General features: G+C 49.1%; 1 protein-coding gene across 3 annotated transcripts in view; it reads right to left on the reverse strand.

Annotated features, from left to right (window-relative positions):
* Positions 1-3,410: 3,410 nt before the first annotated feature.
* REEP1 (receptor accessory protein 1) overlaps positions 3,411-25,243 on the reverse strand; it is a 114,903-nt gene continuing 93,070 nt past the window's right edge. Inside the window, exons 6-9 of one of the 3 annotated variants that reach the window (XM_068564378.1) lie at positions 19,365-19,542; positions 14,843-14,878; positions 8,497-8,648; positions 3,411-6,477 (exon numbers count right to left, since the gene is read on the reverse strand). In XM_068564378.1, the coding sequence (XP_068420479.1) occupies positions 6,406-6,477; positions 8,497-8,648; positions 14,843-14,878; positions 19,365-19,542 (438 nt within the window). In that variant the 3' untranslated portion in view covers positions 3,411-6,405. The remainder of the gene's footprint in view (positions 6,478-8,496; positions 8,649-14,842; positions 14,879-19,364; positions 19,543-25,243) is intronic. The other 2 variants (XM_068564379.1, XM_068564380.1) reach the window with 2 other exon arrangements.

The raw sequence follows: 25,243 nt of genomic DNA on the forward strand, positions 1-25,243 counted from the left end.
AGCTAGGACAAACGTAAAAAGACTGTAAAGCTAACAAGTTAGCTCAAGCAGTGTGACATTATCTTAAGGATATGTGCCTGGGAACGCAGGAGCACCTCACAGCCCCATCTCCCACCCAGAACTAACCCCCAGGCCTCAGGAAGAGCAGAAATTACACGGTGATACTGGATCTGAGGCACCTCCAGGGGCCTCAGCAGCAGAAGTGGTGGATCTTCAGGCTTGGGGTCTGCCATGCACGGGGCTCAGTTCTTTTTACATCACTGGCTCCATTCTCTTTCCTCACCAACTTCTCTGATTCACAGCTTTTGTTTACTCTTAGTGTCTGCTTCCCATAGTAAAGCTAGCGTGCACCTTTGAGGTACTTTTCTACGTCGTGACCCTCAGCTCCTACCTCCAGTCTCTAACTAACTGCAGAGAGACTCTAACTGGGTCAGTTTGTCCTTTTACACCAGGCCTAACCAGGGGTCACCGACCAGTGTAGGGCTGGCTGTTCTGAGGTCAGGAGCCCACCCTGGCCCATCTGATTGGGCTAGCAGGTTCACATGGAGCCAAAAATAGTGACGTGAGCAGTTTCCCTCAGAGGTGAGCCTGGGGTGGTAACACGTCTGGGTTACTAGGTTCACTGCATTCATAACAGTTCTCACTTAGTTCATTGGAACAGGATTTTTATTGAGAGGAGTAAATGAAATAGCCTTTCAGTATGCTCATTCGTGAAGCTAAAGAGGCTGTATAAGTGGAGACAAAAACTTTTTAACCAAGAGTTAAAAGATACTGTATTTTATAAAAGTTCATTTATCCACTTGAGATTTCATATATTTAATTGTGAGGGTAAACTTTTTCCAAAATTTTCCAAAGACACATTGTAGAATCTAAAGGGGAAAAGTAATCTCAGTCATTTTTAGAAACGATGCAAAAATTAAGCATTGTTCACATGAAGAGGGTCAGGTAAGCGGCATTGAGGAAAATTCAGGTTTTCAGGATGCTTATAGTCTAGGGCAGTGGTTCTCCACTCTCCCGTCAGAATCATCTGGGAAGCATTTTCAAAGAGCAGAGCATTTTGACTGGTTGAAAAACCATTATTAAATACAATTATGCCTCAATTACTGCTTCAGATCCTTTAATATAATAGTTGGTGATGATAAGATGCAGTTCCTCTATTAATAGATGAAGATAAAAGGTAACCAAATTGGAATTCTGTGGCATGTCAGACTAGGATTATTGGAGGAACTCCTTGAAACCAGTGTGTGTTCACTAAAAGGAAAAGTGACAAGAGAGTGTTCTAAAACTCCAAGGCCAAGCATGTGTCTATTTATGGGACCAGTTAATAAAGAACAGACATTTTAATGGTTTTTTTTTTTTTTTTTTGGTTTATTTATTTATTTATTTATTCATTTCTGGCTGTGGTGTTGGGTCTTCGTTTCTGTGCGAGGGCTTTCTCTAGTTGCGGCAAGCGGGGGCCACTCTTCATCACGGTGTGCGGGCCTCTCAGTGTCGCGACCTCTCTTGTTGCGGAGCACAGGCTCCAGACGCGCAGGCTCAGTAGTTGTGGCTCACGGGCCCAGTTGCTCCGCGGCATGTGGGATCTTCCCAGACCAGGGCTCGAACCCGTGTCCCCTGCATTGGCAGGCAGATTCTCAACCACTGCGCCACCAGGGAAGCCCAAGAACAGACATTTGATTTGAGACAAGAATCTCAAGAACCTGACACATGGAATGGCTTTCTGTTTTGATGGGTTTTCATTTCCTCATGCTTCTGGGGTAGCAGAAGCCAGTCCCTCACAAGGCCTCCACATCATTTCTCACCTGCCTGGCTCCTTACCTCTTCCACTCACCCCTGGAAGCGGGATGGATCTGGTGCCCGAAGAAGCTGAGGAGGAGGAGCCTTTTCTACCACCTCCGTGACTTCTTAGTGCAATGTGGACAACAGGGTCCCTGGGCCTCAGAGCACCTTGGTTTCCCCTCTAGGCCAGAGGCAGGAGAGGTAGAGACAAGGGCTGGCTAAGGCCCCAGCAGCCAGAGATGGACTGAAGTGGAAGGGCTGACAGGCAGATAATTTAGGGGAAAGGGAATTTTCATACATGTAATTTTTGTTTTATGGGTAGCAGGGCTTATCATCTACAGTGATTTTATAGTTTGACAACAGAACATCTTATTACATTAAAGGGTCTATCTAAATGACATTCAAGTATATGTAAAAGTGGAATTTATTTAACACCTACTACGTCCCAGCATGTATCCACAAGACGGCGAACCCTCATACCAACCTTGCAAGGGAGATATTATCTGTCCCTAGTTTAGATTTGCAGAAACTGAAGCTCACAGAAGGTTAAATACGTTACCCAAAATACAACTAGTAAGTCACAGAACCCGGGTCCATCTCCTTGGAATCCTGTGTATTTCCCCAAGTCAAGTCTAACAACATATGAAAATTCACATCAAAATCAACAAGTGACTGTAATCTAGCACCATAAATACTAAATACTTCTTTATGACACTGAACCAAGTCAGCTCTTAAATTTTATAACTTTGCTTTTCTGTTATTTGTCAGCTCTTAACCTGGTTAATATCAGTTCTGTTGACATTGGACTTGGCTCAGGAAATGATTAATGAGTGGATTTTCAGCCTTCCTTTGCATCTCTTCTTTCTTTCAGTCCTCTTATCGTCTTCTTTACCTGCTGCTGCTATGCTTTACAGTCCTCGTGTCAAACATACAGGACTATAAAGGCAAAGAAAATGAGTGTTTCATTGTGACGTTTCAGATTTTGAGTTTCCAAGTCTTTTGGGGTTTTTTTGTTTTTTTTTTTTTTGGCCGCACCACGCGGCATGTGGGATCTTCCCCGACCAGGGATCAAACCCGCGCCCCCTGCAGTGGAAGCGCGGAGTCTTAACCCCCGGACCGCCAGGGAAGTCCGTGTACCCGTTTATATCTTAAAGGCAAGGGCTGCAGTGGCATTAAGGGCATCCATAACTCCCGGTGCATCTCCATGTGCCCCGCCCTCTTCTGACCTGCATCCCTTCTCCCACATTTGCAGATGAGGACACAGGTTCCTAGAAGGAAAGCAACAGACCAAAGGTCTGTTTGCAGAATTAAAACTGCCTTGCAGATGAACTACCCTGTTTTCACAGCTACCTAGTTTCCACTGGTGACCTTTAAAAATGTAAAACAAACATAGTACCAGATTTATATTTATGTGATCAACTGGTTTTCAAAGCACAGATATCAGTTAATTTTTTCTCTTTGCAACAATTCTATGCAGTAGGCACGGAGCCAAGTCACCAGGCACCAGGCCAGTTAGTGGCTGAGGGCTCAGCTTCTAATCCTTGCTGACGAATACAGTTTTGTTTTTTAAGTATTTTCTTTCCTCATAAGCCCAACATTACAAAGATGTCTTTTAAAAGAAAAATGTTAAGACTTTATTCAAGATATATATCAGGCATTATAACAAAACAGCAGAACTTCAACCTTTGGAATACTGTAATTTTACATCCCTTTGATGCACAGTTCAGTATACTATTTGATTACAGATCGTTCTATGGGGATTACAGCAATAAACTAAGGGCACGTGTACACGGTCACAGTCCAGAATGCCAGCTCTCTGAGTGTGTGCCGTTTGTGAATGAAGCACACATCCTTTACCATTTCCAATACTGTGCAAGGTGAACAACTAGGAAGGTACTCGGTGGTGGTCGTGGTTGACAAGCACTATTATCACAGACACATGGACAGTATACTACAGAGAACACACATTTCAGAGGCCAGCGAAGTGAGCAAGCTATTCACACAAAGCCAGGAGGGATTATGCCTAACTCTCCAGTTTATAAATACAATACCACGTCTCATCTTCTCAGAAACAGAACAGGTGCTCAATAGCAAAGAACCGAAAATTACTACATGAAAAGTACAGACTTTCCAGCTAGCATTTTGTAAACAGCCTGCGTCTGTAAATCAGCCAATGAAAAACATTCAGTTTTATCCTCTAGACAGAACTCCACATCACTACGTGTACACTTTGAGGCATTCACATTTTACGTCAGTCCACACAAATATACAGCTTGTTGGATAAGTAAACATGTTTTGCCAGAAATATGACAGCTGCTCTCAGTTGTACAGTGAGTGTTTTTAAGAGAGAATCCAACTCCCTAACCAACACTTGAAGGAAAAATAGTTACATTAAGACAGCAGTTTGGATACCTTTATATTTTTTAAATCTTAAATGAGAAATAATACAGCATGTCTGAGAGTAGAGTGCTTCAAACTTGTTTTTGGCATAGTTGAGTGCAAACTTCAAAGCCCATACTTGTTAAAACTCTCCCTTGTAAAATGGTGAAAATATAGTTTGTTCACAATAGGATTTTAATCTCTGCTGCTAAAGGCATTTATTATTTTGGCAAAAAAAAAAAATTGCTAAAAAGCTGCTTAATAAGTTAAGCTTTTCTTGCTTTTGTTTCTGATAATTCTGGGTACTCCCAATGACAGGTAAATACATTTTAAAGCATATATTTTTCCTCTGTCTGAAACTATTCAGTGAGCTTGAAGAAAACAGGTTTTCTGTCTTCCCTAAGGGGTTTAGGTATTGGTGGGTATGGGGCACAGACAATGAACAGACAGCCTCTGTTTGCCCTCTGAACCACAAATTTGCTTTTAGGTTTATTTTCCTAAATCCTTTTGTAAATTACAAAGTCACCTTCAGAGGCACTGTGGGGAAAAGGGATTTAAATATGCACATCTGGTAACAATCAACTTCAAGTAAAACCCTCTCCGTGGTGGCTAAGATCCAACCAATGTGTCACCAGCAGAGACTGATGTTTGTTTGCGTAGCTCAGTCTTTAACTGGGCCTGTTTATAGCTGATTGACAGTAGGTTCTATGCGGTACATAACACTCTCTAGTGTTCAGGGCCTATCTATGAACAAACACAATCCGAGTATTATAAGTAACTGGGTTGTGACCACTGCATGCATCACACTGAAAGGAAACACCAACTCTAAGCGTAAGTATATGAGTCCTACATTTAGGCTCAGCTCTACCAGGGGAGAGCAGCTGCCTCAGACCAAAATGCTATTTAAACCAGATTCTTCTTTTCAGATAAAATTCTCAATCTAAGCAGGGAGTCCCCTCAGACAGTGATTTGTTCTCTTCCTAAGCGATGGCGGGCTTGTACGAAGTGTGAGAGCCCACGAGCGTGCGACATCTCTCTCGTTCACATTCTGCACAGGCCAGGAAGGGAACAGAGGGCATGAGCCAGAGCTGCCCCTGAGCTGAGGAGCAAGTCACAGCCATGAAGATCTCAACCTCTGAAACCTCTCTAGAACCCGGCGTTTGGATTGTTACCCAGGTGTCTCAGGTGTACTTCACCGCGTATCTGAAGCAAAGCATGATCCTAGGGTTGCTTTTGTTTGGGTGGATGGGTTGGTTTTCGCTTAGTGTTTCCTAAAACAAGGCGCTCCCATTGTAGGCTCCTCTACCTGGGGAAATCAGTCACAGCACTGGGTACTATTATGGAGACACAGTCACCGTCAAGCACTTTTGAACCACTCAAAATGATTCCTTACAACAGCTCTGTAAGTCTACATGCCCGAGAGAAGTTTTACCAAGGGCGAGGCTCCTGCCTAGACAATGATAAATCCCCTGTCAGGATTCAGAAGCTCCTAATCCTGGATCCATGGGGGAGACAAGCTTCCTGTGACTTTTCTCTTATTCTAGGCTGTTCCCCTGACTTCGTTACACTCACACCTGTCACTAAAATGTTGCCTCTCTTCATTCTAAACTTCTCTGGTCTGTTGACTGTCTGAAGAATATGGGCCATCGCCCTGCAGGAAAAGGGATGTTGTACTCGAGTTGTATTTGGAAGCGTCATAAGCACATCTGAGACATTCTCTAGAATCAAAATAATTTTTTACACTTCTGCTTTTGCAGTTTTCTTACACATCAGAACCTCTGGCAGCCCTTACAAGTCCACTACATTAAGCCAAAAGCCGTAAATATGTACATCGTAGTCCAAAGTACTAGTACCAAGAACAAAAAAAAGTTAAAAAGAAAATTGCTTTGTCTGCATATACAGGACTAAAAACGAAGTATGCAACCAAGAAATTACAAATGTGCATCCCAGCAGTGGGGGTGATTCTCTTCTATTTCTAAAACACTGCTGTCTGTACGCCGGTCCAGTTGTGGAAAACTGCTGACCCCCGGCACACTACCTTTCCCTTTAGCCTCTCCCCAGCAAAAGAAAGAAAAGGAGGGGGGAAGGGAAACTCTTAAAAGTGGAACAGGGGAGAGAGGAAAGGCCACGTCCGAGGCTGCACGCTCAGTACACCAGCTTGCGGGTTTCTATGTTATTAGTGAATAAATAGCTCTTTAAGGCAGAGAAGAAACATTCTGTGGACCCAGTGCTGTTGGCTCATCTCACTCACGTGGTTTCAGTGGCCGAGGATGAGGTACTTTTCTTCCTGAAGCGAGATCGAAGGATTCTAGGCGGTGCCTGGTAGAGGAAACAGAAAAAGGACCCCTCAATTTGGCATAGCATGGAAGCTTTCGAGGACAGCACCCGGCTGGGTTTGTGTTGAGACTCCAGCTCCTTTGGTCAAACGCACGCATGTGTGAAGAGGCTGGTGCGGCTGGGGGCCCACTCGGAGTGTCCACAGTAGGGATCGGAGTCACAGCCCAGGCATCCCCGTGAAGCTGAGCCATGAGGAGCCCGGCGCCTCCCTCTCCATGTTCTCCTAAGTCCCTGGATCTCCCAAGCGAATGGCTACACAGAAGGATGGCACATCTTGTTTCTGCCTTGAGAGCAAAATGATCTTACCAAGTGACTCAGCAGAAAGACCTCCCCATCTCTTCCCTTGGGAACCAGCCTCGCGTTACTTGGTACCTGCTTAAAATTTCCATCACCAAATTTCCAGTCCTCTTTCTGGAGGTGAAATCCCTTCATGCACAGCAAACCATACAACAGAGGAAACACTGCCTTTAAGTATGAAGGGTTCCACCTCATCTTCCCTACAAATGACTATCAAGGGACCCCTCCTTCCATGGGACACACAAATCACAGGGGAAGTTACTATCACAATAAAAGAAAAGGGAAACATTTTCTAGCATAGCACTCAAGGGGGTTCACAACTGGCCCCAACTCTCTGTACTCAGCTTCGTTTTCTACACTGCCCTTTCATACCTCCATCCCTTCTGACCAGAGGTCCTTCCTCCCTTCTCTGTCCAAAGTCACTCCTGAGCCCCACCCACATGGCCCACTCACAGCCAGGATCAGCTCCTCGGTCCTCACATTGTTTAGCACGTGACAGGGCATCAGAGGACTCTGTGCCCACGGGGGGAGCGTGCCTGCTCTGTGCACTGTGTCCCCTGCCACACTGTGACTTCCTGGGAGCAGGGCCAAGTTCACCACCGTTTCCCAGCAAGGAGCTTGGTGCCCAGCGGGCACACGGAAGGGAGGCGGAAGAGACAGAAGCAGGACCGGAAGGCTCTGGCCTTCCACATCCTGAGTCCTCACGCTACACCTTTGCGACTAGGAAATGTTTACCAGCCACCTCTGGACACAGTAAGAAAAGAATCGGTGAAACCTCTGTTTTAGGGATCTGCCTCAAGCAGTTTAACCATAAACAGTAAAGCAGCTTGCGCAGCTGTACAAAAACAAAAGCAAAAAGGCACAAAGCCTCAGGACCTAGAATGGTTCTGGCACCTTCTCTGCCCTCCGGGAAGGAGGTCAGCCTTTCCATGCACTGCCTCACCTGAGTCTCACAAGGGTCTCTGCTCTGTGGGCAGGGGGACTCCCAACTTGCCTCAGATGGACTCTCAGGCCGCAGTGTTCAGCAGGAGGGGAAGGAGGGGAGATGTGATGGGACAGAGAGGAAGACTCTGGGGTCCCCCGATTCTGCGGGCCCTGCACCCGAGCCCAAGGCTGGTGACCCTGCACAGAGCAAGGCCCTGAGGCTCTAGGCTTGGCCCTCCTGCTGCCAAAACTCCATCTGCATCTACAGCTGGCAAGAGTACACAGATCAAGTGTATTGTTTTGGTCATTTTGAAGGGCTGTGCCCCTTCTGTAACATTTTATGAACATCTGTGTTGTACCAGGCACTACGCTGTGTCATGGAGATACAGGGATGAACACGCTTTATTTATAAAGACTTGTCATATAACACATTCTGAGTTTTTCTTCCTCCAAAACGCTCATTTGGTTGCTTTTCATTCACACATCACCTTAGGTTGGTAGTTGGGTTTTTTTGTTTGTTTTTGTTTTTAATCTCTAGGCACTATCTCACCTCTCCTATTTCCAAATAAAAGTAGTAGGGTCTTTTTTACCCCTTGGCAAGTAGCTGGACGCTACCTAGTGGCTTGTCCTGCCTGTTTGATGGAGGGAGGTCTCCCCACCCCAGGCACTCAGGAGATGTTGGGTGCCCCAAGAGATGCCGCTCCCAGGAGCCCCAGTTCTCCAGGGCAGAGCCCTTTGTGCAAACACACGCTCCACCCCGCAGCCCCCAACACCGTGTACCTCCACGGGGAACTCCGTCCTTCGAGGTGCTTTATACTTGTATATGAAATCCAGCAGGTCTTCCTCCTCCTCATCGGAAAACGCCAATGGGTTTTGGACCTGGTGAGGCTCCCACGCCTTCACACCACCCTCATTCACATCCCCCTCAACCACTGAATGTCCATTTACAATCTATGCAGAGGAGACAAAGTACAGCGAGGTGGGATCAGTGTAGAAAGGAGCGAAGAAGGGCACGCAAGGTCAAAGTTAGGCACACAGCACGGCAAGCCAGGCCGGTTAGGAGAGCCGAGGCCCCGGTATCCTCCAGCGGTACTGCAGAGGATCCAGGATCATTGCAACTGTGAGACTGGTCAGGCGCTGTGCATGGGAACGAGCACAGTCTTCAGAATCTACTGATAAGCTACCAGGGGAGGTGGGGACAGCGCTGCCTTAACTGAGACATGTTTAACCCTGCATTTTAGAGCTGTGAGGCCATACCAGAAGAATGCTCCGGGGAAGAATCTCTAGAAAAGATGGTGGCAGTGACCTCTGGAGAGGAATAGCACAGTTTTCTATAATACAAACCAGCAATGCTGACAGTGCCTTAATTACACTTGCACATTCAGCTCCAAGCATTCTTTAAGAGACAGGATGTAAAATGCCAGGAAGCCTTCAAAGAGAACCTTAAGCAAAACTATGTAGGTTTTTCATTTCAAAGGCTAAGTCCTAGAGAAGCAAAGGAGCCTAGTGGAAGGAGAATCTAGCAGCAGTCTTCCCCTCAAAAACGACAGCAGGATTCCTGTTTTGGTCTGCCGTGACTAATCCACAGGGAAAGCACCAGAATGGATTCGTGTCACTGACTGCACGGTATTTCTGCAATGTTCAATGCTGAGCATATTCCATGTCATCTGGCCATGTGGTCCTATCTCAGTCGAGATATAAAATGCTTCCTGCCCATACCCAGTTTATCTGACACCCAGAGACACATCTTTCTAGGCTTCGTATATTGTTTTTACCTAGAATCACAGAATGCACAGCCAGGGGGCCCTCAGATCACCTGGTCCAGCCACCCCGAGGCCTGCAGATAAAAACCAGAGCTCTTTCTGGGACACCCTGCTACTTCTCCCAAAAACATTTTCAGCCACCAAACGTGTTCTCTCTATCAAAAGGGGAATAACGGCACCCGGTGTGGGCTTAGTAAAACTAACCTAATCTTGAGCCGCTTTCCCGGTCATTGCTGCTATACTCCCAACAGCCGGCAGGAGGCAGCACGAGAGCAGGGCTGTCTTAACCACGGATTTCAAAGCTGAATTGTAGGCCGGGAGCAACCTGCTCAGACAGCACCTGAGTAAGAGCCAAGCCCGAGATCATTAAACTTCCTTTGCGTTTTTTGCTCCAGTGCGTCCCCCAGCCTGTCTCCTCCGGGTTTAGGTTCCCTCTGGTCCCTTCCCCTGGCCACATCAGCTGCATCCTTAGGACCGAGGAACATGAAGGCTGGCAACTCCAGGGAGCCCTCCCTGAATGCTCCGGGCCTGCCTGCCTCTCTACTCCCAGCGGGGCTTGGAATGTGTACCACATGGCTTGTGCCGCGCACCCTGGTTCTCCTGTCCGTCAGTCTCACTGCCTCAGCCCCACAGAAAGCATCCTGAGGTATGGCTGATCCTCCTCGGCCCGTCTGAGCACCTGACCCCGGGGTTGTACCCACAGTGGCTGCTCGCCCACTAACCGAGGTGGAGACCTGACATCATCTCAGAGGGCTTGGCTCTTGTCCCAGATCAGAACTCGACACCTATCACAAGGACATTCCTTCTGGACACCTGACAGGAGGAAAAAGAGACAGGCCAGCCCAGGCCCGAAAGCTCTCAGACGAGGCCAGAAACTGCAGAAACAGCCTGGCCAGCTCCGTCCGCCCCAGCACAGAACCCCAAATCCTGAGAACGGGCTAGGGGACTGGTGTGAGTCTGTGCCTCTGCACACGTGGTTCCCTCTAAATCCGGGACCAGGGCTTTCTCTGTACTGATCACTCTGGGGTTCAGAGGGCAGCCCAGAGTCACCAAAACATCCTCAGGCATCGAACAATTCAGCCTGCTCACAGGGTCTGAAGTCACTGAGACTCAGCAATGAACTCACACATTACCAAAATAATAATAATAACAACAACAACAACAACGACTATCTCAGGACTGAAACAAAAATGGCTTTGAGTTTGTTCTCCACTGCATCCTTGAGCATGGACTAAAGGGTAGAAAAGAAGTGACCCTCTGGCCCACTGGGAGTGATGGATCAAGGGGAACCCAGATATCCAGGCAGGAATAGAAAACAATCATTCAACCTCAGCAGAGGTGGGGAGCAAAGGAAGTTAGTGTGGGCAGCTTGGGGGCTGGAAGTAGCTTCGGATGGAAGCCACAGAGAGAACCTGCTAAAAAGAGAAGAATCCAGGAAGCCACAGAGAGAGCCTGCTAAAAAGAGAAGAATCCTACTGGTCGCTGTGTTCATGGAGGGGTTTTGCCAAGAATGTTGTTTGTAATGTTCCGCCTGACTCTCGGGACCCGTGAGAATAACCACTGTGGACAAGCTGAGCCTCTGAGCCTCTGGTTGGCTACCGTGTTGTGACACTGAATCTCTTACCTGCGTTTCCCTCTTTGCACTGGCTGCCAGGAAGCCCAGCATCTTGGACAGTCTGTGACTTTGTGACATGCACTTAAACTTTTCTTCTCACTCTGACTCCATCCTACCTGCCTATTCCCTTTCTCTCAAGCTTCATTTTTCTTAGTTGATTCAATGTATCATCTGTATTTCCACAACCAGACTTAAATCCTTTGTGGAACAGGGAGGAGTATAAATGAAGATATAAACCCCACAGAACCTGGTCCCACCAAGATGGGCACCAGGACGAAGATGAGTGGCTGGGCAGAAAATTCGATGGTGGGCCTCCTCAGCACTCCTCTCCCTGTAGATCCAAATAGAATTGGTGACTGAATAGGTTCTCACCCAAAAGGGTACTGCTGCCCACATCTTAATACTCGGATGGCTCCTGAAGACAACCTGTATGAGGAGCATCTCATGCAAGGTCATGGCCACAACCACCTCCAAATCTCAAGGAACGGCAGCCAAGGCCTTGAGCCCGCAGAGCTGACCATGGTGCCTGAGGCTGCGCGGCCTCTAGGAAAGGACAGGGGTCAGCAGGGGAGTGAGTGTGTGGCCTTGACTGACGTTCTGTATTAGCAAACGTGTCTACAGCAGGCTAGGAAGCAGCTGCACCTCTTCCCTCCGTGGAGAGGCCAGGGAGGGAGAAACTCCCAACCCTCCAAGGCCGAGCTGATCCTTCTGCAGGAGCCCCGGGCCTCCCCGTCCCACCAGTGCAGCAAACACCCCGGGTTAGCAAACACTCCCCCGCAGCACACGTTAGTGGGAGCCGTTAATGAAAGTCAGCAAAGGCATCTGGAGGAGGGCACGCCCATCTGGAACACTCACATCAGCGTCCCCGACAGCCACCGAGGAGAGAGAAGAGAATATTCTGTTAGGGAAGGACCTCTGGGGATGAGACTCACACACACGTGTGAGCGTTCGTGCACACACACAGGTATACACACATGGACACATGCTCACTCTCTGCCTGCGCTCCAAACCTCTGACGGCTCCGGCTGCAGAGGAAAGAAACTGCCCCGGGGCCACCCTCAAGAAAGATGCAATTCTCTCTTTCTTTTAATAGAGAGGATAAAAGGAGATGACTCTGCTTTTTATATGTCCCATGCACTTGATTCTTTTTTAAAAAAGGAAAAAAAACCCCACCTCTATGACTAATTTCAAGCAGTAATAGAATTCACTTTTCAGTTCTATAGAACATCAAGGCAGGTAGAGAGAAAAGAGGGGAGAAAGGGCGGTAGGTAAGAGCGGGAGAGAGAGAATAACAGAAGCACAAAAAGAGACAGATGTGCAGGAGACAACAGGAAACGATTAACAGATGGGCAGGAATGGAGCAGAATGCTCTCCTGGGGCCTGAGACGCACAGACGGAAATCATTTCGGGGGACCAGGAGGGCCCCTCTGACCAAAGCGTCTGTGACCCCCTGAAATCCTCTCTCCCAGCATCACTGCCCCAGCCCCGGGTGTGAGACCAACCTCCCCCGACACCATCTGCTGACACTTCACACTCAGCACCCTTCACCCGCAGAAAACGGGTCAGAGCTGGAAGGGCCCCAGGGACATCGAGCTCAAGCCACCGCCCCCCCCCCCTTTACAGAGTAGGAGACTGAGGCCTGGAGAGCCAAGGGGTTTTCCCACCATCACAGAGGGAAATGGTGTGGACAAATCACTAGCTGCTTCCTGGCAAGAAGACCTTAGGGAGACGGGGAAGAACTCCAGGGCCCTGGGTGTCAAGAGGGCCCAGAAAGGCAGGGCTGGGGCAAAGGCTCCCAGATCACAACTCTGAGCAGGGCCACCCCAGCCGGAGGCCTCCACCGAGCCCCACCTGCTGTCCGGTCCCCAAAAAGCCCCCATCCCCGCAGCTCCCAGGAAGACCGAACTCTACTCAGTTCCCACAATCAGCTGTAATTCTATTTAAACGTACTGGAAAGGCAGCCTCTGATTATGAAACCACCAGGTGTCATGGGGAGGGCGAGGGCTTCCCCAAGCAGAGAGCAGCACAGAGCAGGCCCACGAGGCAAGAACGGAGGAGAAGGCAGCTCTCCTCTCCCTGGTCCCCCAAGTGACAAGGTCCCGGAAGGAGAGGCTCTCTGAATGGCTCATGGAATTTACAAACTCAAAATTGTAAAGGGTGACTAGATAGAAATAACCATAATTGCCTGGGACACTGTGGTTGTTTCCCACGAACTAGTACGCCCAGCAGGCCCGAGTCTTGGCCACTAGTGCTGGAAACAGCTGCGTGCAGCCCCTCCGTTTCTTTTATCCTTGCTGAGCATATATACACTCCTCTGTTCCAGCACGATGCTGGTCTCCACAGCCCTGCTCAGGACTCCTTGGACCATCTGTCCTCATTAGGTTTATGGCCTCCAAAACCCCCATGTCTTCTACAGACCTTTGAAAACCTTAGCACTGAAAAGTCTTAAAACTGAAGAAATAAAGGGAAAACAGGACACTTCTCAGAACGCAGCTCCACGTCCTCCTGCCCTCCACCGATATGGGAGGCACGAGCCACGTCTCAGTGGCACCAGGGCTGGGGGCACAGGCAACAAGGGCGCCAGGCGTGCTTCTCTCCTCCCCTCACACCAGCCAGCAGCTGCAGGCCAGGGGCGGCCCCTCTCGCCTTCTAAGCCAAAGGCAGCTCCTTCATTGGGGGGAGCAAAGGGGGCTGGGTTAGCCCAGCACCATCTCTGGTCCCTCGCGTGTCTAGTTAAGGTCAGGGAAAGCGCAGGAGCAGGTCGGGAGAGAACAATGCGCTAAGCCATCACCCACACCCAGGGAGGGTGGCAGCAGGGGCCTGCCCGGGCTGGGGAGAGCCCAGGCCCCTCCCCTCCCTGAGGTCTCCTGGCTGTAACAGTAATCATCATCACCACCCTTCAAAAAGTCCTTTCACAGACATTTTCACAACAGCACAGTGAACTGGGAAAGCGGGGATCTTTATCTCTATTTGAAGCAAATCAAGGCTTTGAGTGGTTAGCTGATTCGCACATAGTTACACAGCTGGTAAATGGCAAAGCAGGACCAGGGCTCCCTTGGCTGCTCAAGGACCGAAACCCCTGCGGCTCCATCACTTCAGAGGAGCTGGGTAAGTGCCTGTGTCATCATCACCCAGAGCACAAGGAACTATGACCCTGGGATGGTTTTAAAATAGCTCCACACGTTCTTTGACGCTCCTCCCTTCAAGAGGTGGAGATGAATTCCCCTCCCCTTGAGTGTGGGCTGGACTTAATGACTCACTTCCAGCAAACAGAATAAGGCAGAAGTGGTGGTGTGTGACTTCTGACCAGGTCCTAAAAGGTACTGTGGCTTCCTGCTTGCCCTCTCTCTCCTGCATCACTCACTCTGGGTGAAGCCAGCTGCCATGTTGTAAGGATGCTCAAGCAGCCCCAGAGAGGCCCATGTGGTGAGGATCTGAGGCCTCCAGCCAACAGTCACAAGACAGCCATCTTCAGTCAAGCCTTCAGATGGCTGCAGCCCTGGCCGACATCCAGACCAGAACTCTTGAGAGTCCCTGAGCCAGACCACCCAGTGAAGCCACTCCCAAACGTCTAGCCTGGCTTCGCTGTAAATTAATCCATGTTTGCTGTTTTAAGGAGTTAACCTCCTGACTCCACCCCCAGACCCTGCAGCTGAAAGGGAGCCCCCAGGTCTGACACCAGCTCATGGTTAGAGCCTTCTCCCGAGGCGAGTCCCTCACGCTGCAGAGATGCTGGCTGTCTACTCACCTTTCCGGGTCCTGCAGGAGAAGCAGCAGGTACACACTGTGGGGATGGGGGCACCATCAGTGATAGCCCCCAGTTGACAGGAACCAGCCCCAGGCAAACCGGGAGGTCCCAGGGAGGTGTGGGGATCCCAGTGTATTCAATACAGGGGTCCCAGGAATGTGGGTCTCTGTAGAGACACCGAGGTGGGGGAGGGGATCATTCCAGATCCAGCTTCCTCTCGGGTGCTAGAAAATGACCTTGCCTGGCCCACAGAGGTCAGTCCTTGCGTCCCGCAGCCCAAGGGAAGGCAGGGGACGACGTCCAAGTTTCCTCTGAGAAATAACTCCAACTGTGCCTGCCCAGACGCCCCTCCTCTCTCTGTCTCCCAGTTCAGAATGACCTGCAGGAAACTGACCGCTGAACCCTCAAAGTGCTCAAACGGCTAATTGGCTGCTACCTTACACAGTCTATTGGTTTTGGTGCACATCTGGGCCTTGGTATACAGTAGGTGCTCACTAAATACAAGCTGTCTCCAAGTTCATGGAAGGCAAGGATCATTTTTTCAACTCCCTTGTACCCTTCCCGGGGTTCCGTGCCAGACTTTCCATAAATGGCGTCTGACAAAATGCCTCCCAGTCCATTCTGCAGGGTGGGCGATGCAAACTGCATAGTGTTATTTTACACCAGTGGGCCTATATTTTTATTTTACATAAATTGTTATATAATATCTTATTCTGTTTTGTACTTTTTTCACTAGGCCTCGTGTTTTCAAACTCTACCTGTATGTACACTGAAACTGTTGCTTCCGACACTGCACACAACTCCACCGGGTGCAGCTACCGCGTCTTGCCCATCCTCTCCCAGCCTGCCTGCAACAGGTGCCACCCACCAGGGCTTGCAAATAACCTTGACTGCTCTCCTCACAAGCCTAAGATGTAGGCTGGATAGGGATTCTTGTGCCTTTCCTCCAGAGGAAACCTGAAGCGAATTGAGCTCGTTTTCTGTGCCAAGGTCAAATCCTCTGATAGCAGCCGCCTGGGGTATCATTCTGAGGAAGGTTCTGAGGCTGAATCTAGGCCCAGAGGGAACAAGTGTGGTGACTGCTTGGTGACGTCTGCCTCGCTGTGTTGCATTTACCGTCTCTGCACAGGCCCAGGGTCACTCAGCCAGGATGGAAGCCCAGACTGGGGGCCGTTTCCCCGACCCGACCATGCCTGGTGTCCGAGGCTGGGCGCTGGGAGGGCACACAAAGCTGGGCCTCCTTTGGCTGACTTCCTCCCAGGCACCCGGACCCTCCACTCTGGGGTTACGACAGCCCCAGAGCCTCTGATCTGGGTGCTTTTGCCCCACGCCCAGACCCTGGGCCATCTTTCACTGGTCTTTCTTTCTGAGATGACTTTTATTTTAGGCCCAGAACAGCCAGGGCGAGGGCCAATGGTCCCTACCCTCCCTGCTAGGTCAGCACCTCCCTTGCTGGCCCCCTGAAATCACAGGCGCCATGGCCAAGGGCAGGCAGTGAGGAGAGCAGGTCGTGTGGCAGCACAGCAGGCTCTCTGGTTCTCTGCGAACTCCACCTGCTTGGCCTGCACACCTGCAACCAGAGCGCTGCCCCTGCCCCCCGGGGCATGGCAGAGGAACGGAGGGCGGCAGGGTCAGAACCAAACAAATCAGCCCAAATCCGCTTCCATCTATTGATTGTCTGGGAAGATGTTCAAAGCCCAGGGGATGCCTCCCATCGCCTTTTTTTTTTTTCCGTATTGAAGTATAGTTGACTTACAATATTATATTAGTTTCAGACAATATTATATTAGCTTCAGGTGTACAGGTGCAGTAATTCAGTATTTTTATAGATCATACTCTGTATACAGATACTATAAATAATAATGGCTATACTCCTGTGCTGTGCATTGCATCCTTGTAGCCTATCTATTTGATATCTGGTAGTTTGTAGCTCTTAACCCTCTCCACCCATTTTACCCCTCCCCGACACCACTCTCCCCTCTGGCAACCACCGGTCTGTTCTCAGTATCTCTGAGTCTGTTTCTGTTTTGTTATATTCATTTGTTTGTTTCATTTTTTAGATTCCACATATAAATGAAAACATACAGTATTTGTCTTTCTCTGTCTGACTTATTTCACTAAGCATAATTACCCTCAGGTCCATCCATGTTGTCACAAATGGCAAAATTTCATTCCTTTTTATGGCTGAGTAATATCCATCACCTTTTAGATCCTACCAAACCTCTCTCTTTCCTAGTTCTGAAGCTGCCACGAATAATCCACCAAGGGGAGGTGTAGGCAGGAGGCCTGGATTCCAGTCCTGTGTGGCCTTGGCACAGTGTGTGACCTCTCTGAGCCTACTTCCTCTGCTTCGTTCACCTCTATAATGACAATATAGACTCTAAGAGGGAAAGGGACTGTAGGACCAGCTAGGCCCACTTCCTAGCCAAAGCAGGAATCCCTCCCTAGAGCTTTGGTGTATGACTATTTGACTTTGATTTGGGCCCTTCCAATGTCAGGAATCTCACTACCTCACAAGGCAGCCCATTTCTGTCCTGGATACTTCCATATTATAAAGTGCTTCCGTAGGTGAGTTAGATATCAACAAGAACAATAATAGCAGCAGCTACTACCTAGAGTGCCAGGCATGACCCTAAGCACCTTTACATGGATTATTTCGGTTGAATCCTCACAACAACCCTACAAATGGGGCTGTCATTCCCTGTGTTCAGATAAAGAATCTGCAGTGCAGAGAGGATAAACAGCTTGCCCAGGCCACAAAGCTAGTAAGTGGCTACCCCCTTGGAACTTTACCCCACTGGTTCCAGCTCTGCCCACTGAGCCTCACGGAATTGGGGCCCTTTTTCTTCCAATGACAGCTTTCACTTGAGGCTTCGTAGCCAGTAAGCTGACCGAGGGTGGAGGCGATATCTGATTGCATTTCACATCCCTATTTCTGCGACAGCGCCCAGGAGGTCAGAAGCGGTAGATGTTCAAGGAAACCTGATGGCCAGCAGGTGAGTGGAGAGAAGGCACTGGCCTAGGAGTCAGGGGGCCACAGGAGAATGCCACCAGTGGGTGACCCTGGTGACAGCTCCCTTCCTTGGGCCTTTGTCTCTTCATTGGTAAAATCAGAGGATCAGACTGAGTGATCCCCAAGGTCCCCTCCTGCCTGGCCTTTTGGGATTCCACACTAAGTTCCCCTGGCACAGGGACAGGGTCCCCCTACCTGAGGTGGACCTCACCCCCATGGCCAAGCCTCCACCTCCCCAACCCTGCTAGGGTTAAAATCTCTCCCTTCCAACAGAAAAGCCACATTCTTCAATCCTGGGGCCGGGGGTAGAGAGGCCACTCCTGAGAGGGTTGGAACCTGGCAGACGCTGGGCCGGGCCCTGAGCCGTTCTCCTTCCCCTGGAGGGGAGCATGGGCTGTCATTCCCAGGGCAGTGGTGAGGCTCCCTCTTTCCCATCCACGTCTTAGACCCTCAAGTCAGGTGGGGCCTGGAAGGACCCCAGGCGCAGGACTGAGGTGCCCCTGTAGGCTGCACCTCACAGCACACACTGTAGGTCTAGGTGGCCTGGATGTCCCTGTTTCTACATTTAAGGGCAGACTAGCCACCTGCACGGGTCACAGCCAGAGATTCCAACAGTGGCCCAGTTTCAGCCCCCAGGCTCAGTTTCCCACCAAGGTGGAGGGGCGGAGGTGATGTTCCAGAACGATCCCCTGCAGCCCTCTCCCCATCACCCTCCTGCTGGCAGCAGCAGTGCTCAGCTCCTGAGAGCCAAGTCCCCGTAACCTTCCCAAGGCACAGGCTGGGAAACCCTGAGTCCTGGTCCAACTCCCTACTGAATCCCCTGGCGGGGGCGCCCAGGACTCTGCACTTTTAAACAAAGTTCCAGGTCAATCCTGGCCCAGGTACCCCTCTACCAGGGGTAGACATCGAGGTAGAGGTGTGGTTTCCGTAAAGCCCTGGCCTCCACAGGAATTAGACCCCAGAGCTAGTGCGGCCTTTGCGTGTGGTGGCCGAGGTTATGCATGGGGCATGGGGGCTCAGGGAGGGGAGGAGGTGGTAGAGCGAGAGACAGGCCAGGAAATACCACGCAGGGAAAAGGGATACCGTGCTGTAAGCCCGGGCTGGGTGGGAGGAGACGCTCAGGGGCTCACGACAGGTAAGCCCTCCTGGGAGTGCAGGGTCAGAGAAGAAGAACATAGAGAAAGCTGCCCTGGCCCAGGTCCAGCTGGGCCTGTCGCCTCTAGGCTTGGTCCAGGTACTACTACGCAACCCCCCCCAACCCCCCAGATAATCAGATGGAGGAGATGGGGCCCTTTGGTGCACCTAACCCTGTCCCCCATCAGAGTCCCCGAGGCCAGCCCTCTGTCCTGGCCCAAGCGGTGCTCTGCCCCTTGTCTGGCCTGGCACGGTCTGATGGACGTCTGTATGGGTGGCGAGTCCTCGGGGCAAGGGCCCTAGGGGGGCCTGGGTCTCTCCCCACGAAAGCAAGGCCTACGAGGTGGAAAAGAGGGGAAGGGAAGTGACACCTACCTGAGCTGCCAGCGCTCTCAGAAGCACTCCTGGACATCTTAGGCTGGCCATGCTTGCCGCTGGCCCGCCCGGGCCCCGGTGGCGGGGGGCCTGAGGGAGCAGGGGCGCCGTCTCCCCTGATGGTGGAGAGGTCCTGCATGCTGAAGCTCCGGAGTCTCTCTGATAAGGCACCCTGTCCCTGGACACAACACAGGACGGGGCACACGTCAGAGGCCTGCCCCACAGACCAGGGCAGCCGTGGCGGGCGAACGCAACCGAGGCCAAGAGGGGGCTCCGACAGTCAGCAAGGTGGAGGCCAGTCCTCTGGAATACTCTGCAGAGGGCCAGCTACCTGGTGTACTTGCAGGGAACACTGAGGGGGTCCAGGCCCAGAATGTTCTAGGGCCTCCTGTGGGCTCAGGAATTGTTCTTCTGGCTCCAGTCTCCTTCCTCTCCTTCAGACGCCCCCCACGATAAGCCAGAGCCTCAGCCAGACTCAGGGCCGAGGAAACAACTGCTGCCTTTGGTTCCTACTCTCCAGGGCTTGTCTGCGGCTTCTCAGGCTTTACATAAAGAAAAATCCTTATAGAGCTATATTTTGCTCAGTTCCCAGGACACAAGAATCTGGCTGGAATATCAGAACTTAATAATCTATGTGCTCAGTCCTTACTCTTTTCAAAGGAAATAAAATGCAGACAGTATTTTTTAACTGTATGACAACAGCCATTTCTTTTATCTGTTCACATGACTGTTCATCAGTCACACTGACTGCCACTGTCACATTTGAGCTTCATAAAATACCCAAAGGTAATGAATCAGGAAGGAAAAAGATGATATTAAAAAAAAACACACACGCAACAAAACACTGTTGACTGTAACCATTTCTTATTCTGAAGGAGCCACAGAAGCTGTCTCAGGGGGAAACTATTCTTTTGTTTAGGAAAGCAAGATCAATCCATTATACTTATGAAAGGGAAGGGCCTCGCTGTCTGGATGAGAGAATCTGTCAAAGTGAAAGGATTATCAGGAAGGCACAGGGATGAGAGCATTGCTTTAGGTGTGCCTCAGGGGCTGGAGGGGGAGACTCGTGTTTGGGGGAGAAGGAAACCTGAGGGCGGAGGGGCTGGTAAGGAGACGTGGATTATTGAGAACTGGGCTGGGATTTGGAGCAAGAGGTGACAGGCAAGTAACCACTAGGCAAATTGATAAACTTGGGTATCTTCAGAAATACTCGTGGGCATGCAGACTTCCCATAGGTACATGGGATGCATGGATGGGGGGGCGGAGGTATTTTATTTGAATAATGAAGGAAAGAGTAGTCCTAGAGGGCTAGAGGACGTGGGGACCACAGGCACCGCAGATAGAACAGAACCAACAAATCAGCACAACATCAGCAAGAGCAGCTAACAAGGGCTCTGGGCTGGGGGGTGGGATTGATGAAACCAACAAGGGCCATGACAGCATTTGTAAGAGGCTTTCAGAGATGGCAGAAGGGTTTGGAGATTTTTTTTCACTTTACTTAAATAGTAATGAAAATGAGCCAACAAAGCACAGTAATTCACTGAAGTAACTTTAGCAAAAGAGTCAGTTAGCTAAAGGAGCAAACGCAGAATGAGTTCATTAGAGGCAACGGGGAAAACAAAGGAGCTTGCAGACAGTTTTAGAAAAAATGTCAGAATGAAACAAAGATGCATTAAAATGTGAAAATGATAAGTTCTCAACCTACCAAAGATACTTAAAAAACCATGTCTCCAGGAAACTAACAATGGCAGAAAGAAAACTATTTAAATAATCAAATATATTGGGGCTTCCCTGGTGGCGCAGTGGTTGACAATCTGCCTGCCAATGCAGGGGACACGGGTTCGAGCCCCGGTCTGGGAAGATCCCACATGCCGCAGAGCAACTAGGCCCGTGAGCCACAACTACTGAGCCTGCGCGTCTGGAGCCTGTGCTCCGCAACAAGAGAGGCCGCAATGGTGAGAGGCCCGCGCACCGTGATGAAGAGTGGCCCCCGCTTGCCACAACTAGAGAAAGCCCTCGCACAGAAACGAAGACCCAACACAGCCAAAAATAAATATAAAAATAAATAAATAAATAAAAAGATTACTATAAAAAAAATCAAATATATTTACAGGACTTCCCTGGTGGCACAGTGGTTAAGATTCCACCTGCCAATACAGGGGACACGGGTTTGATCCCTGGTCCGGGAAGATCCCACATGTTGCGGAGCAACTAAGCCTGTGTGCCATAACTACTGAGCCCACACGCCACAACTACTGAAGCCTGTGCACCCTAGAGCCCACGTGCCGCAACTACTGAGCCTGCGTGCTGCAACAACTGAAGCCCGTGTGCCTAGAGCCTGTGCTCAGCAACAAACAAGGGGAACTGCTGCAATGAGAAGCCCACGCACCGCAACGAACAGTAACCCCTGCTCACTGCAACTAGAGAAAGCCCACGTGAAGCAACGAAGACCCAACGCAGCCAAAAATAAAAATAAATTTTAAAATAAATAAATAAAATAAAATAAAATGTATGTATATACAACTAGAATTCTAAATCCAGGCAAAGGGGTGTTTGGAGGGCATTATGTGAGAAAGGCAGAAATCTCCCTGGTTGCCTCAGATACAGCTCCTGAACAATGGTGGGCAAGGGGTTTGAGGCTTCACCTTCTAGACATAACAGCTGGATGGTCTTTGCCAAGAAAATGAGGGGGGAGACCAGCTCCCCAGTATAATCCCCTCCAAATCCATCAGCCAATGACCCATGATTATTCTACTCAGAAACATTCAAGATGACATCTAGGAACTTCCCTAGTGGTCCAGTGATTAAGACTCCGTGCTTCCACTACAGGGGGCACGGGTTCAATCCCTGGTCGGGGAACTAAGATCCCACATGCTGTGTGGGGCAGCCAAAAGAAAAAAAAAAGATCACTTCTGGGCAAAAAAACTAGGAGGGGCTTCATGATTCTAAGTCCAAATAAATGGTGGCAGACTAACTCCTTCCTTGGGTCTGCCAGCTCTTACAAAGGCTCAGCAATGTGTCTGAGGAAAAGAGGCAGCAGGCATCACACAGGTCCATGACCATTTCAGCAAAGCACTCAATTCCAGTCCCAGAAGCCAGCCGGCCTGCTCCAGTATCACTAGTATCATGAAGACTGGAAGTGGCAGAGGTTAGGAAAGAAAAGGAGATAATAATAGCTCAGTATCGACTGAGTCCTGTCTCAGAAGAAACCACGGCAGCATGGATACAGGCTCTTGAAAACAAATTAGCCCGTACCCGTCAAAACAATCTGAGATGGTTCAGAACAATACAGCCCTTTCATCTGTGAACCTCTCAGCCCTGCTCAGTCTCTACTGCAAACCTCATCTCCATTCACTTTCCACAAACCTTATTCCACCGGCCAATTCAGCTCTGCTCTGAGAATCTTCATTTTGTTATTCTGGGAACAGCCAAGAGTGGTTCTCTGGTATTCTGCAAAATTGGGTTCCTTATTTTTGGGAAAATAAATTTGGACTCCCTAAATTTGGAAAAGCTTAAAAACATATTCTGTAATTCAATGAGCCACATATTAAAAGCTTTGAGAAGTTGTAGTGTTTTGGGTTGTTTGACTCAGCATATCCCAAATGTATTTGACCACAGTGGGACAGACTGTTAGTTGACCATCCAAAAGTCATTCCCAATTCCGTTCTCGAAGTGGTGAGAAAAAAACAGATTTCCCAAACTCCCTCCTAGCTATTATGCATGGCCATGTGATGCAGTTCTGGCCAATGGGAGGTAAGGGGAAACCTGCTAAGGGATTTCTGGGAAAGATATTTTCTCTCTCTCACATGCAGAAGGAGAAAGGCCTGACCCTGCTCCCTGCTTTCTGCCTTTGAGTGTGGGAACTGCCACCTTGTGACAAGGAGACTCACAGAGACATCCACCCGGAGCCTTGGCATCACTAAGTCACTGGAATACTGACAGTGCCCATTTACTCCTAGACTTCTTGTGAATAATTCTCATCAATTACAAGACATACATTTTTTCACCTCTGAAAACTAGGGAGGGTCTTACAATTGCTGTTCCCTTGTCCTTGTTGGCACTGCCTACACATGAATGCACTTGGTTGTTATTCCCAAAGGCATGACCAGACGATGGAAACTCCTGACTGTTCACTGTTAACAAACCATTTAAGACCCAATTGGGACTTCCCTGGTGGCGCAGTGGTTAAGACTCCGCCCCTCCAATGCAGGGGGCTCGGGTTCAATCCCTGGTCAGGGAACTAAGATCCCACATGCCGTGCGGTGCAGCCAAAAGATAAAAAAAAAAAAAAGACCCACTTGAAGAAGGAATCTGAGTCTAGGTTGCCTAAAACACGTTCCACTGACACCTTCAAGTAAGATGAAGAAAGTGGCAACATCAGAACTGGCAGAATGGGTATCAGCAGCATGGATGAAAATCTCAGAGACAAAATCTCTGCATCACCAACGCTCTAGAAAGCACAGAGAGCGATGTGGCCTCCTCATAAACGGATACTGATGAACGGAGTTGAAAAGTGATTCAGAAGAACCAGATTCTGAAAGTGAAGGTTAGAAAGACTTCAATCAATTTATTGTGCCTATATCCTTTATTGCATGTACAAAAGTGACACACAGAAAAATCTATGCCTAAAGACTCCAAAAGAGTCTTTTTAATAAGTAGAAGTAGATGGGACTTCCCTGGTGGTCCAGTGGTTAAGAATCTACCTTCCAATGCAGGGGATACGAATTTGATCCCTGGTTGGGGAACTAAGATCCCACATGCCACGGGGCAACTGAGCCCATGGGCACTCTAGAGCCCAGCCTCATGGGACCAGAAAGGAACACATCCACAGCCTTCCATGAAAACTAATCTCCTACTTGTATTGTCATACTTTGACCTCTTTATTCCCCACAGTATTATGAGCATGGTCTACCCAGTTTTGTTGTGGCTGCTTGTTTACATGCTGTTTGTTTTAAAAGACTCATCTTGCTTTTTTCTGGGCACGTCAACAACATATGGCCCAGTGGCCCTCTCAGCTGGGCTCCTAGAGCCCCAGAAATCCCACAGAAGTATCTTGGGGGCAAGGGAGGGGAATCTATTCCTGATTACTTTAATCTTTTCTTTTTCCTGGCTAAAACTCTTAGAAAATTGGACTTTAAGAAGTAAACTGTGGGGACTTCCCTCGTGGCACAGTGGTTAAGAATCCGCCTGCCAATGCAGGGGACACGGGTTCGAGCCCTGGTCCGGGAAGATCCCACATGCCCCAGAGCAACTAAGCCCGTGCACCACAACTACTGAGCCTGCGCTCTAGTGCCTGCATGCCGCAACTACTGAGCCCACGTGCTGCAACTACTGAAGCCTATGCACTTAGAGCCTGTGCTCTGCAACAAGAGAAGCCACCACAATGAGAAGCCCGCTCACCGCAACGAAGAGTAGCCCCCGCTCACCGCAACCAGAGAAAGCTTGCGTGCAGGAACAAAGACCCAACGCAGCCAAAAATAAATAAATAAAAGTAAATTAAAAAAAAAAGTAAACTGTGTCACTGAATTTTCTATTAATCTGAGATCTTTTTTGTATTTCAATTTTAATTTTATTGATGTAGTCTTTCATTTGTATTTAATTACTACATTTTTCTAATTTTATAGATGGATTCAAGATATAAACCTTAGGGACTCATATGTACTTTTTTTTTTCATATGTACTTTTATGTACATATTTATATGTATATGTACTATAAATATATTTTTTTTATTTTCACAATTAATTTTTATTGGAGTACAGTTGATTTGCAATGCTGTGAATCTGAGAACTTTTAACTCCTAATCCTTCCCCCAGTTTGTAAGGAATAAGAAATCCATGTAGCTAACACACAGCAAATTTTCTACATTTTGATGCTTTTC

The sequence above is a fragment of the Eschrichtius robustus genome, chromosome 15 (genome assembly GCF_028021215.1).
Source record: "Eschrichtius robustus isolate mEscRob2 chromosome 15, mEscRob2.pri, whole genome shotgun sequence".
NCBI classification, from domain to species: domain Eukaryota; kingdom Metazoa; phylum Chordata; class Mammalia; order Artiodactyla; family Eschrichtiidae; genus Eschrichtius; species Eschrichtius robustus.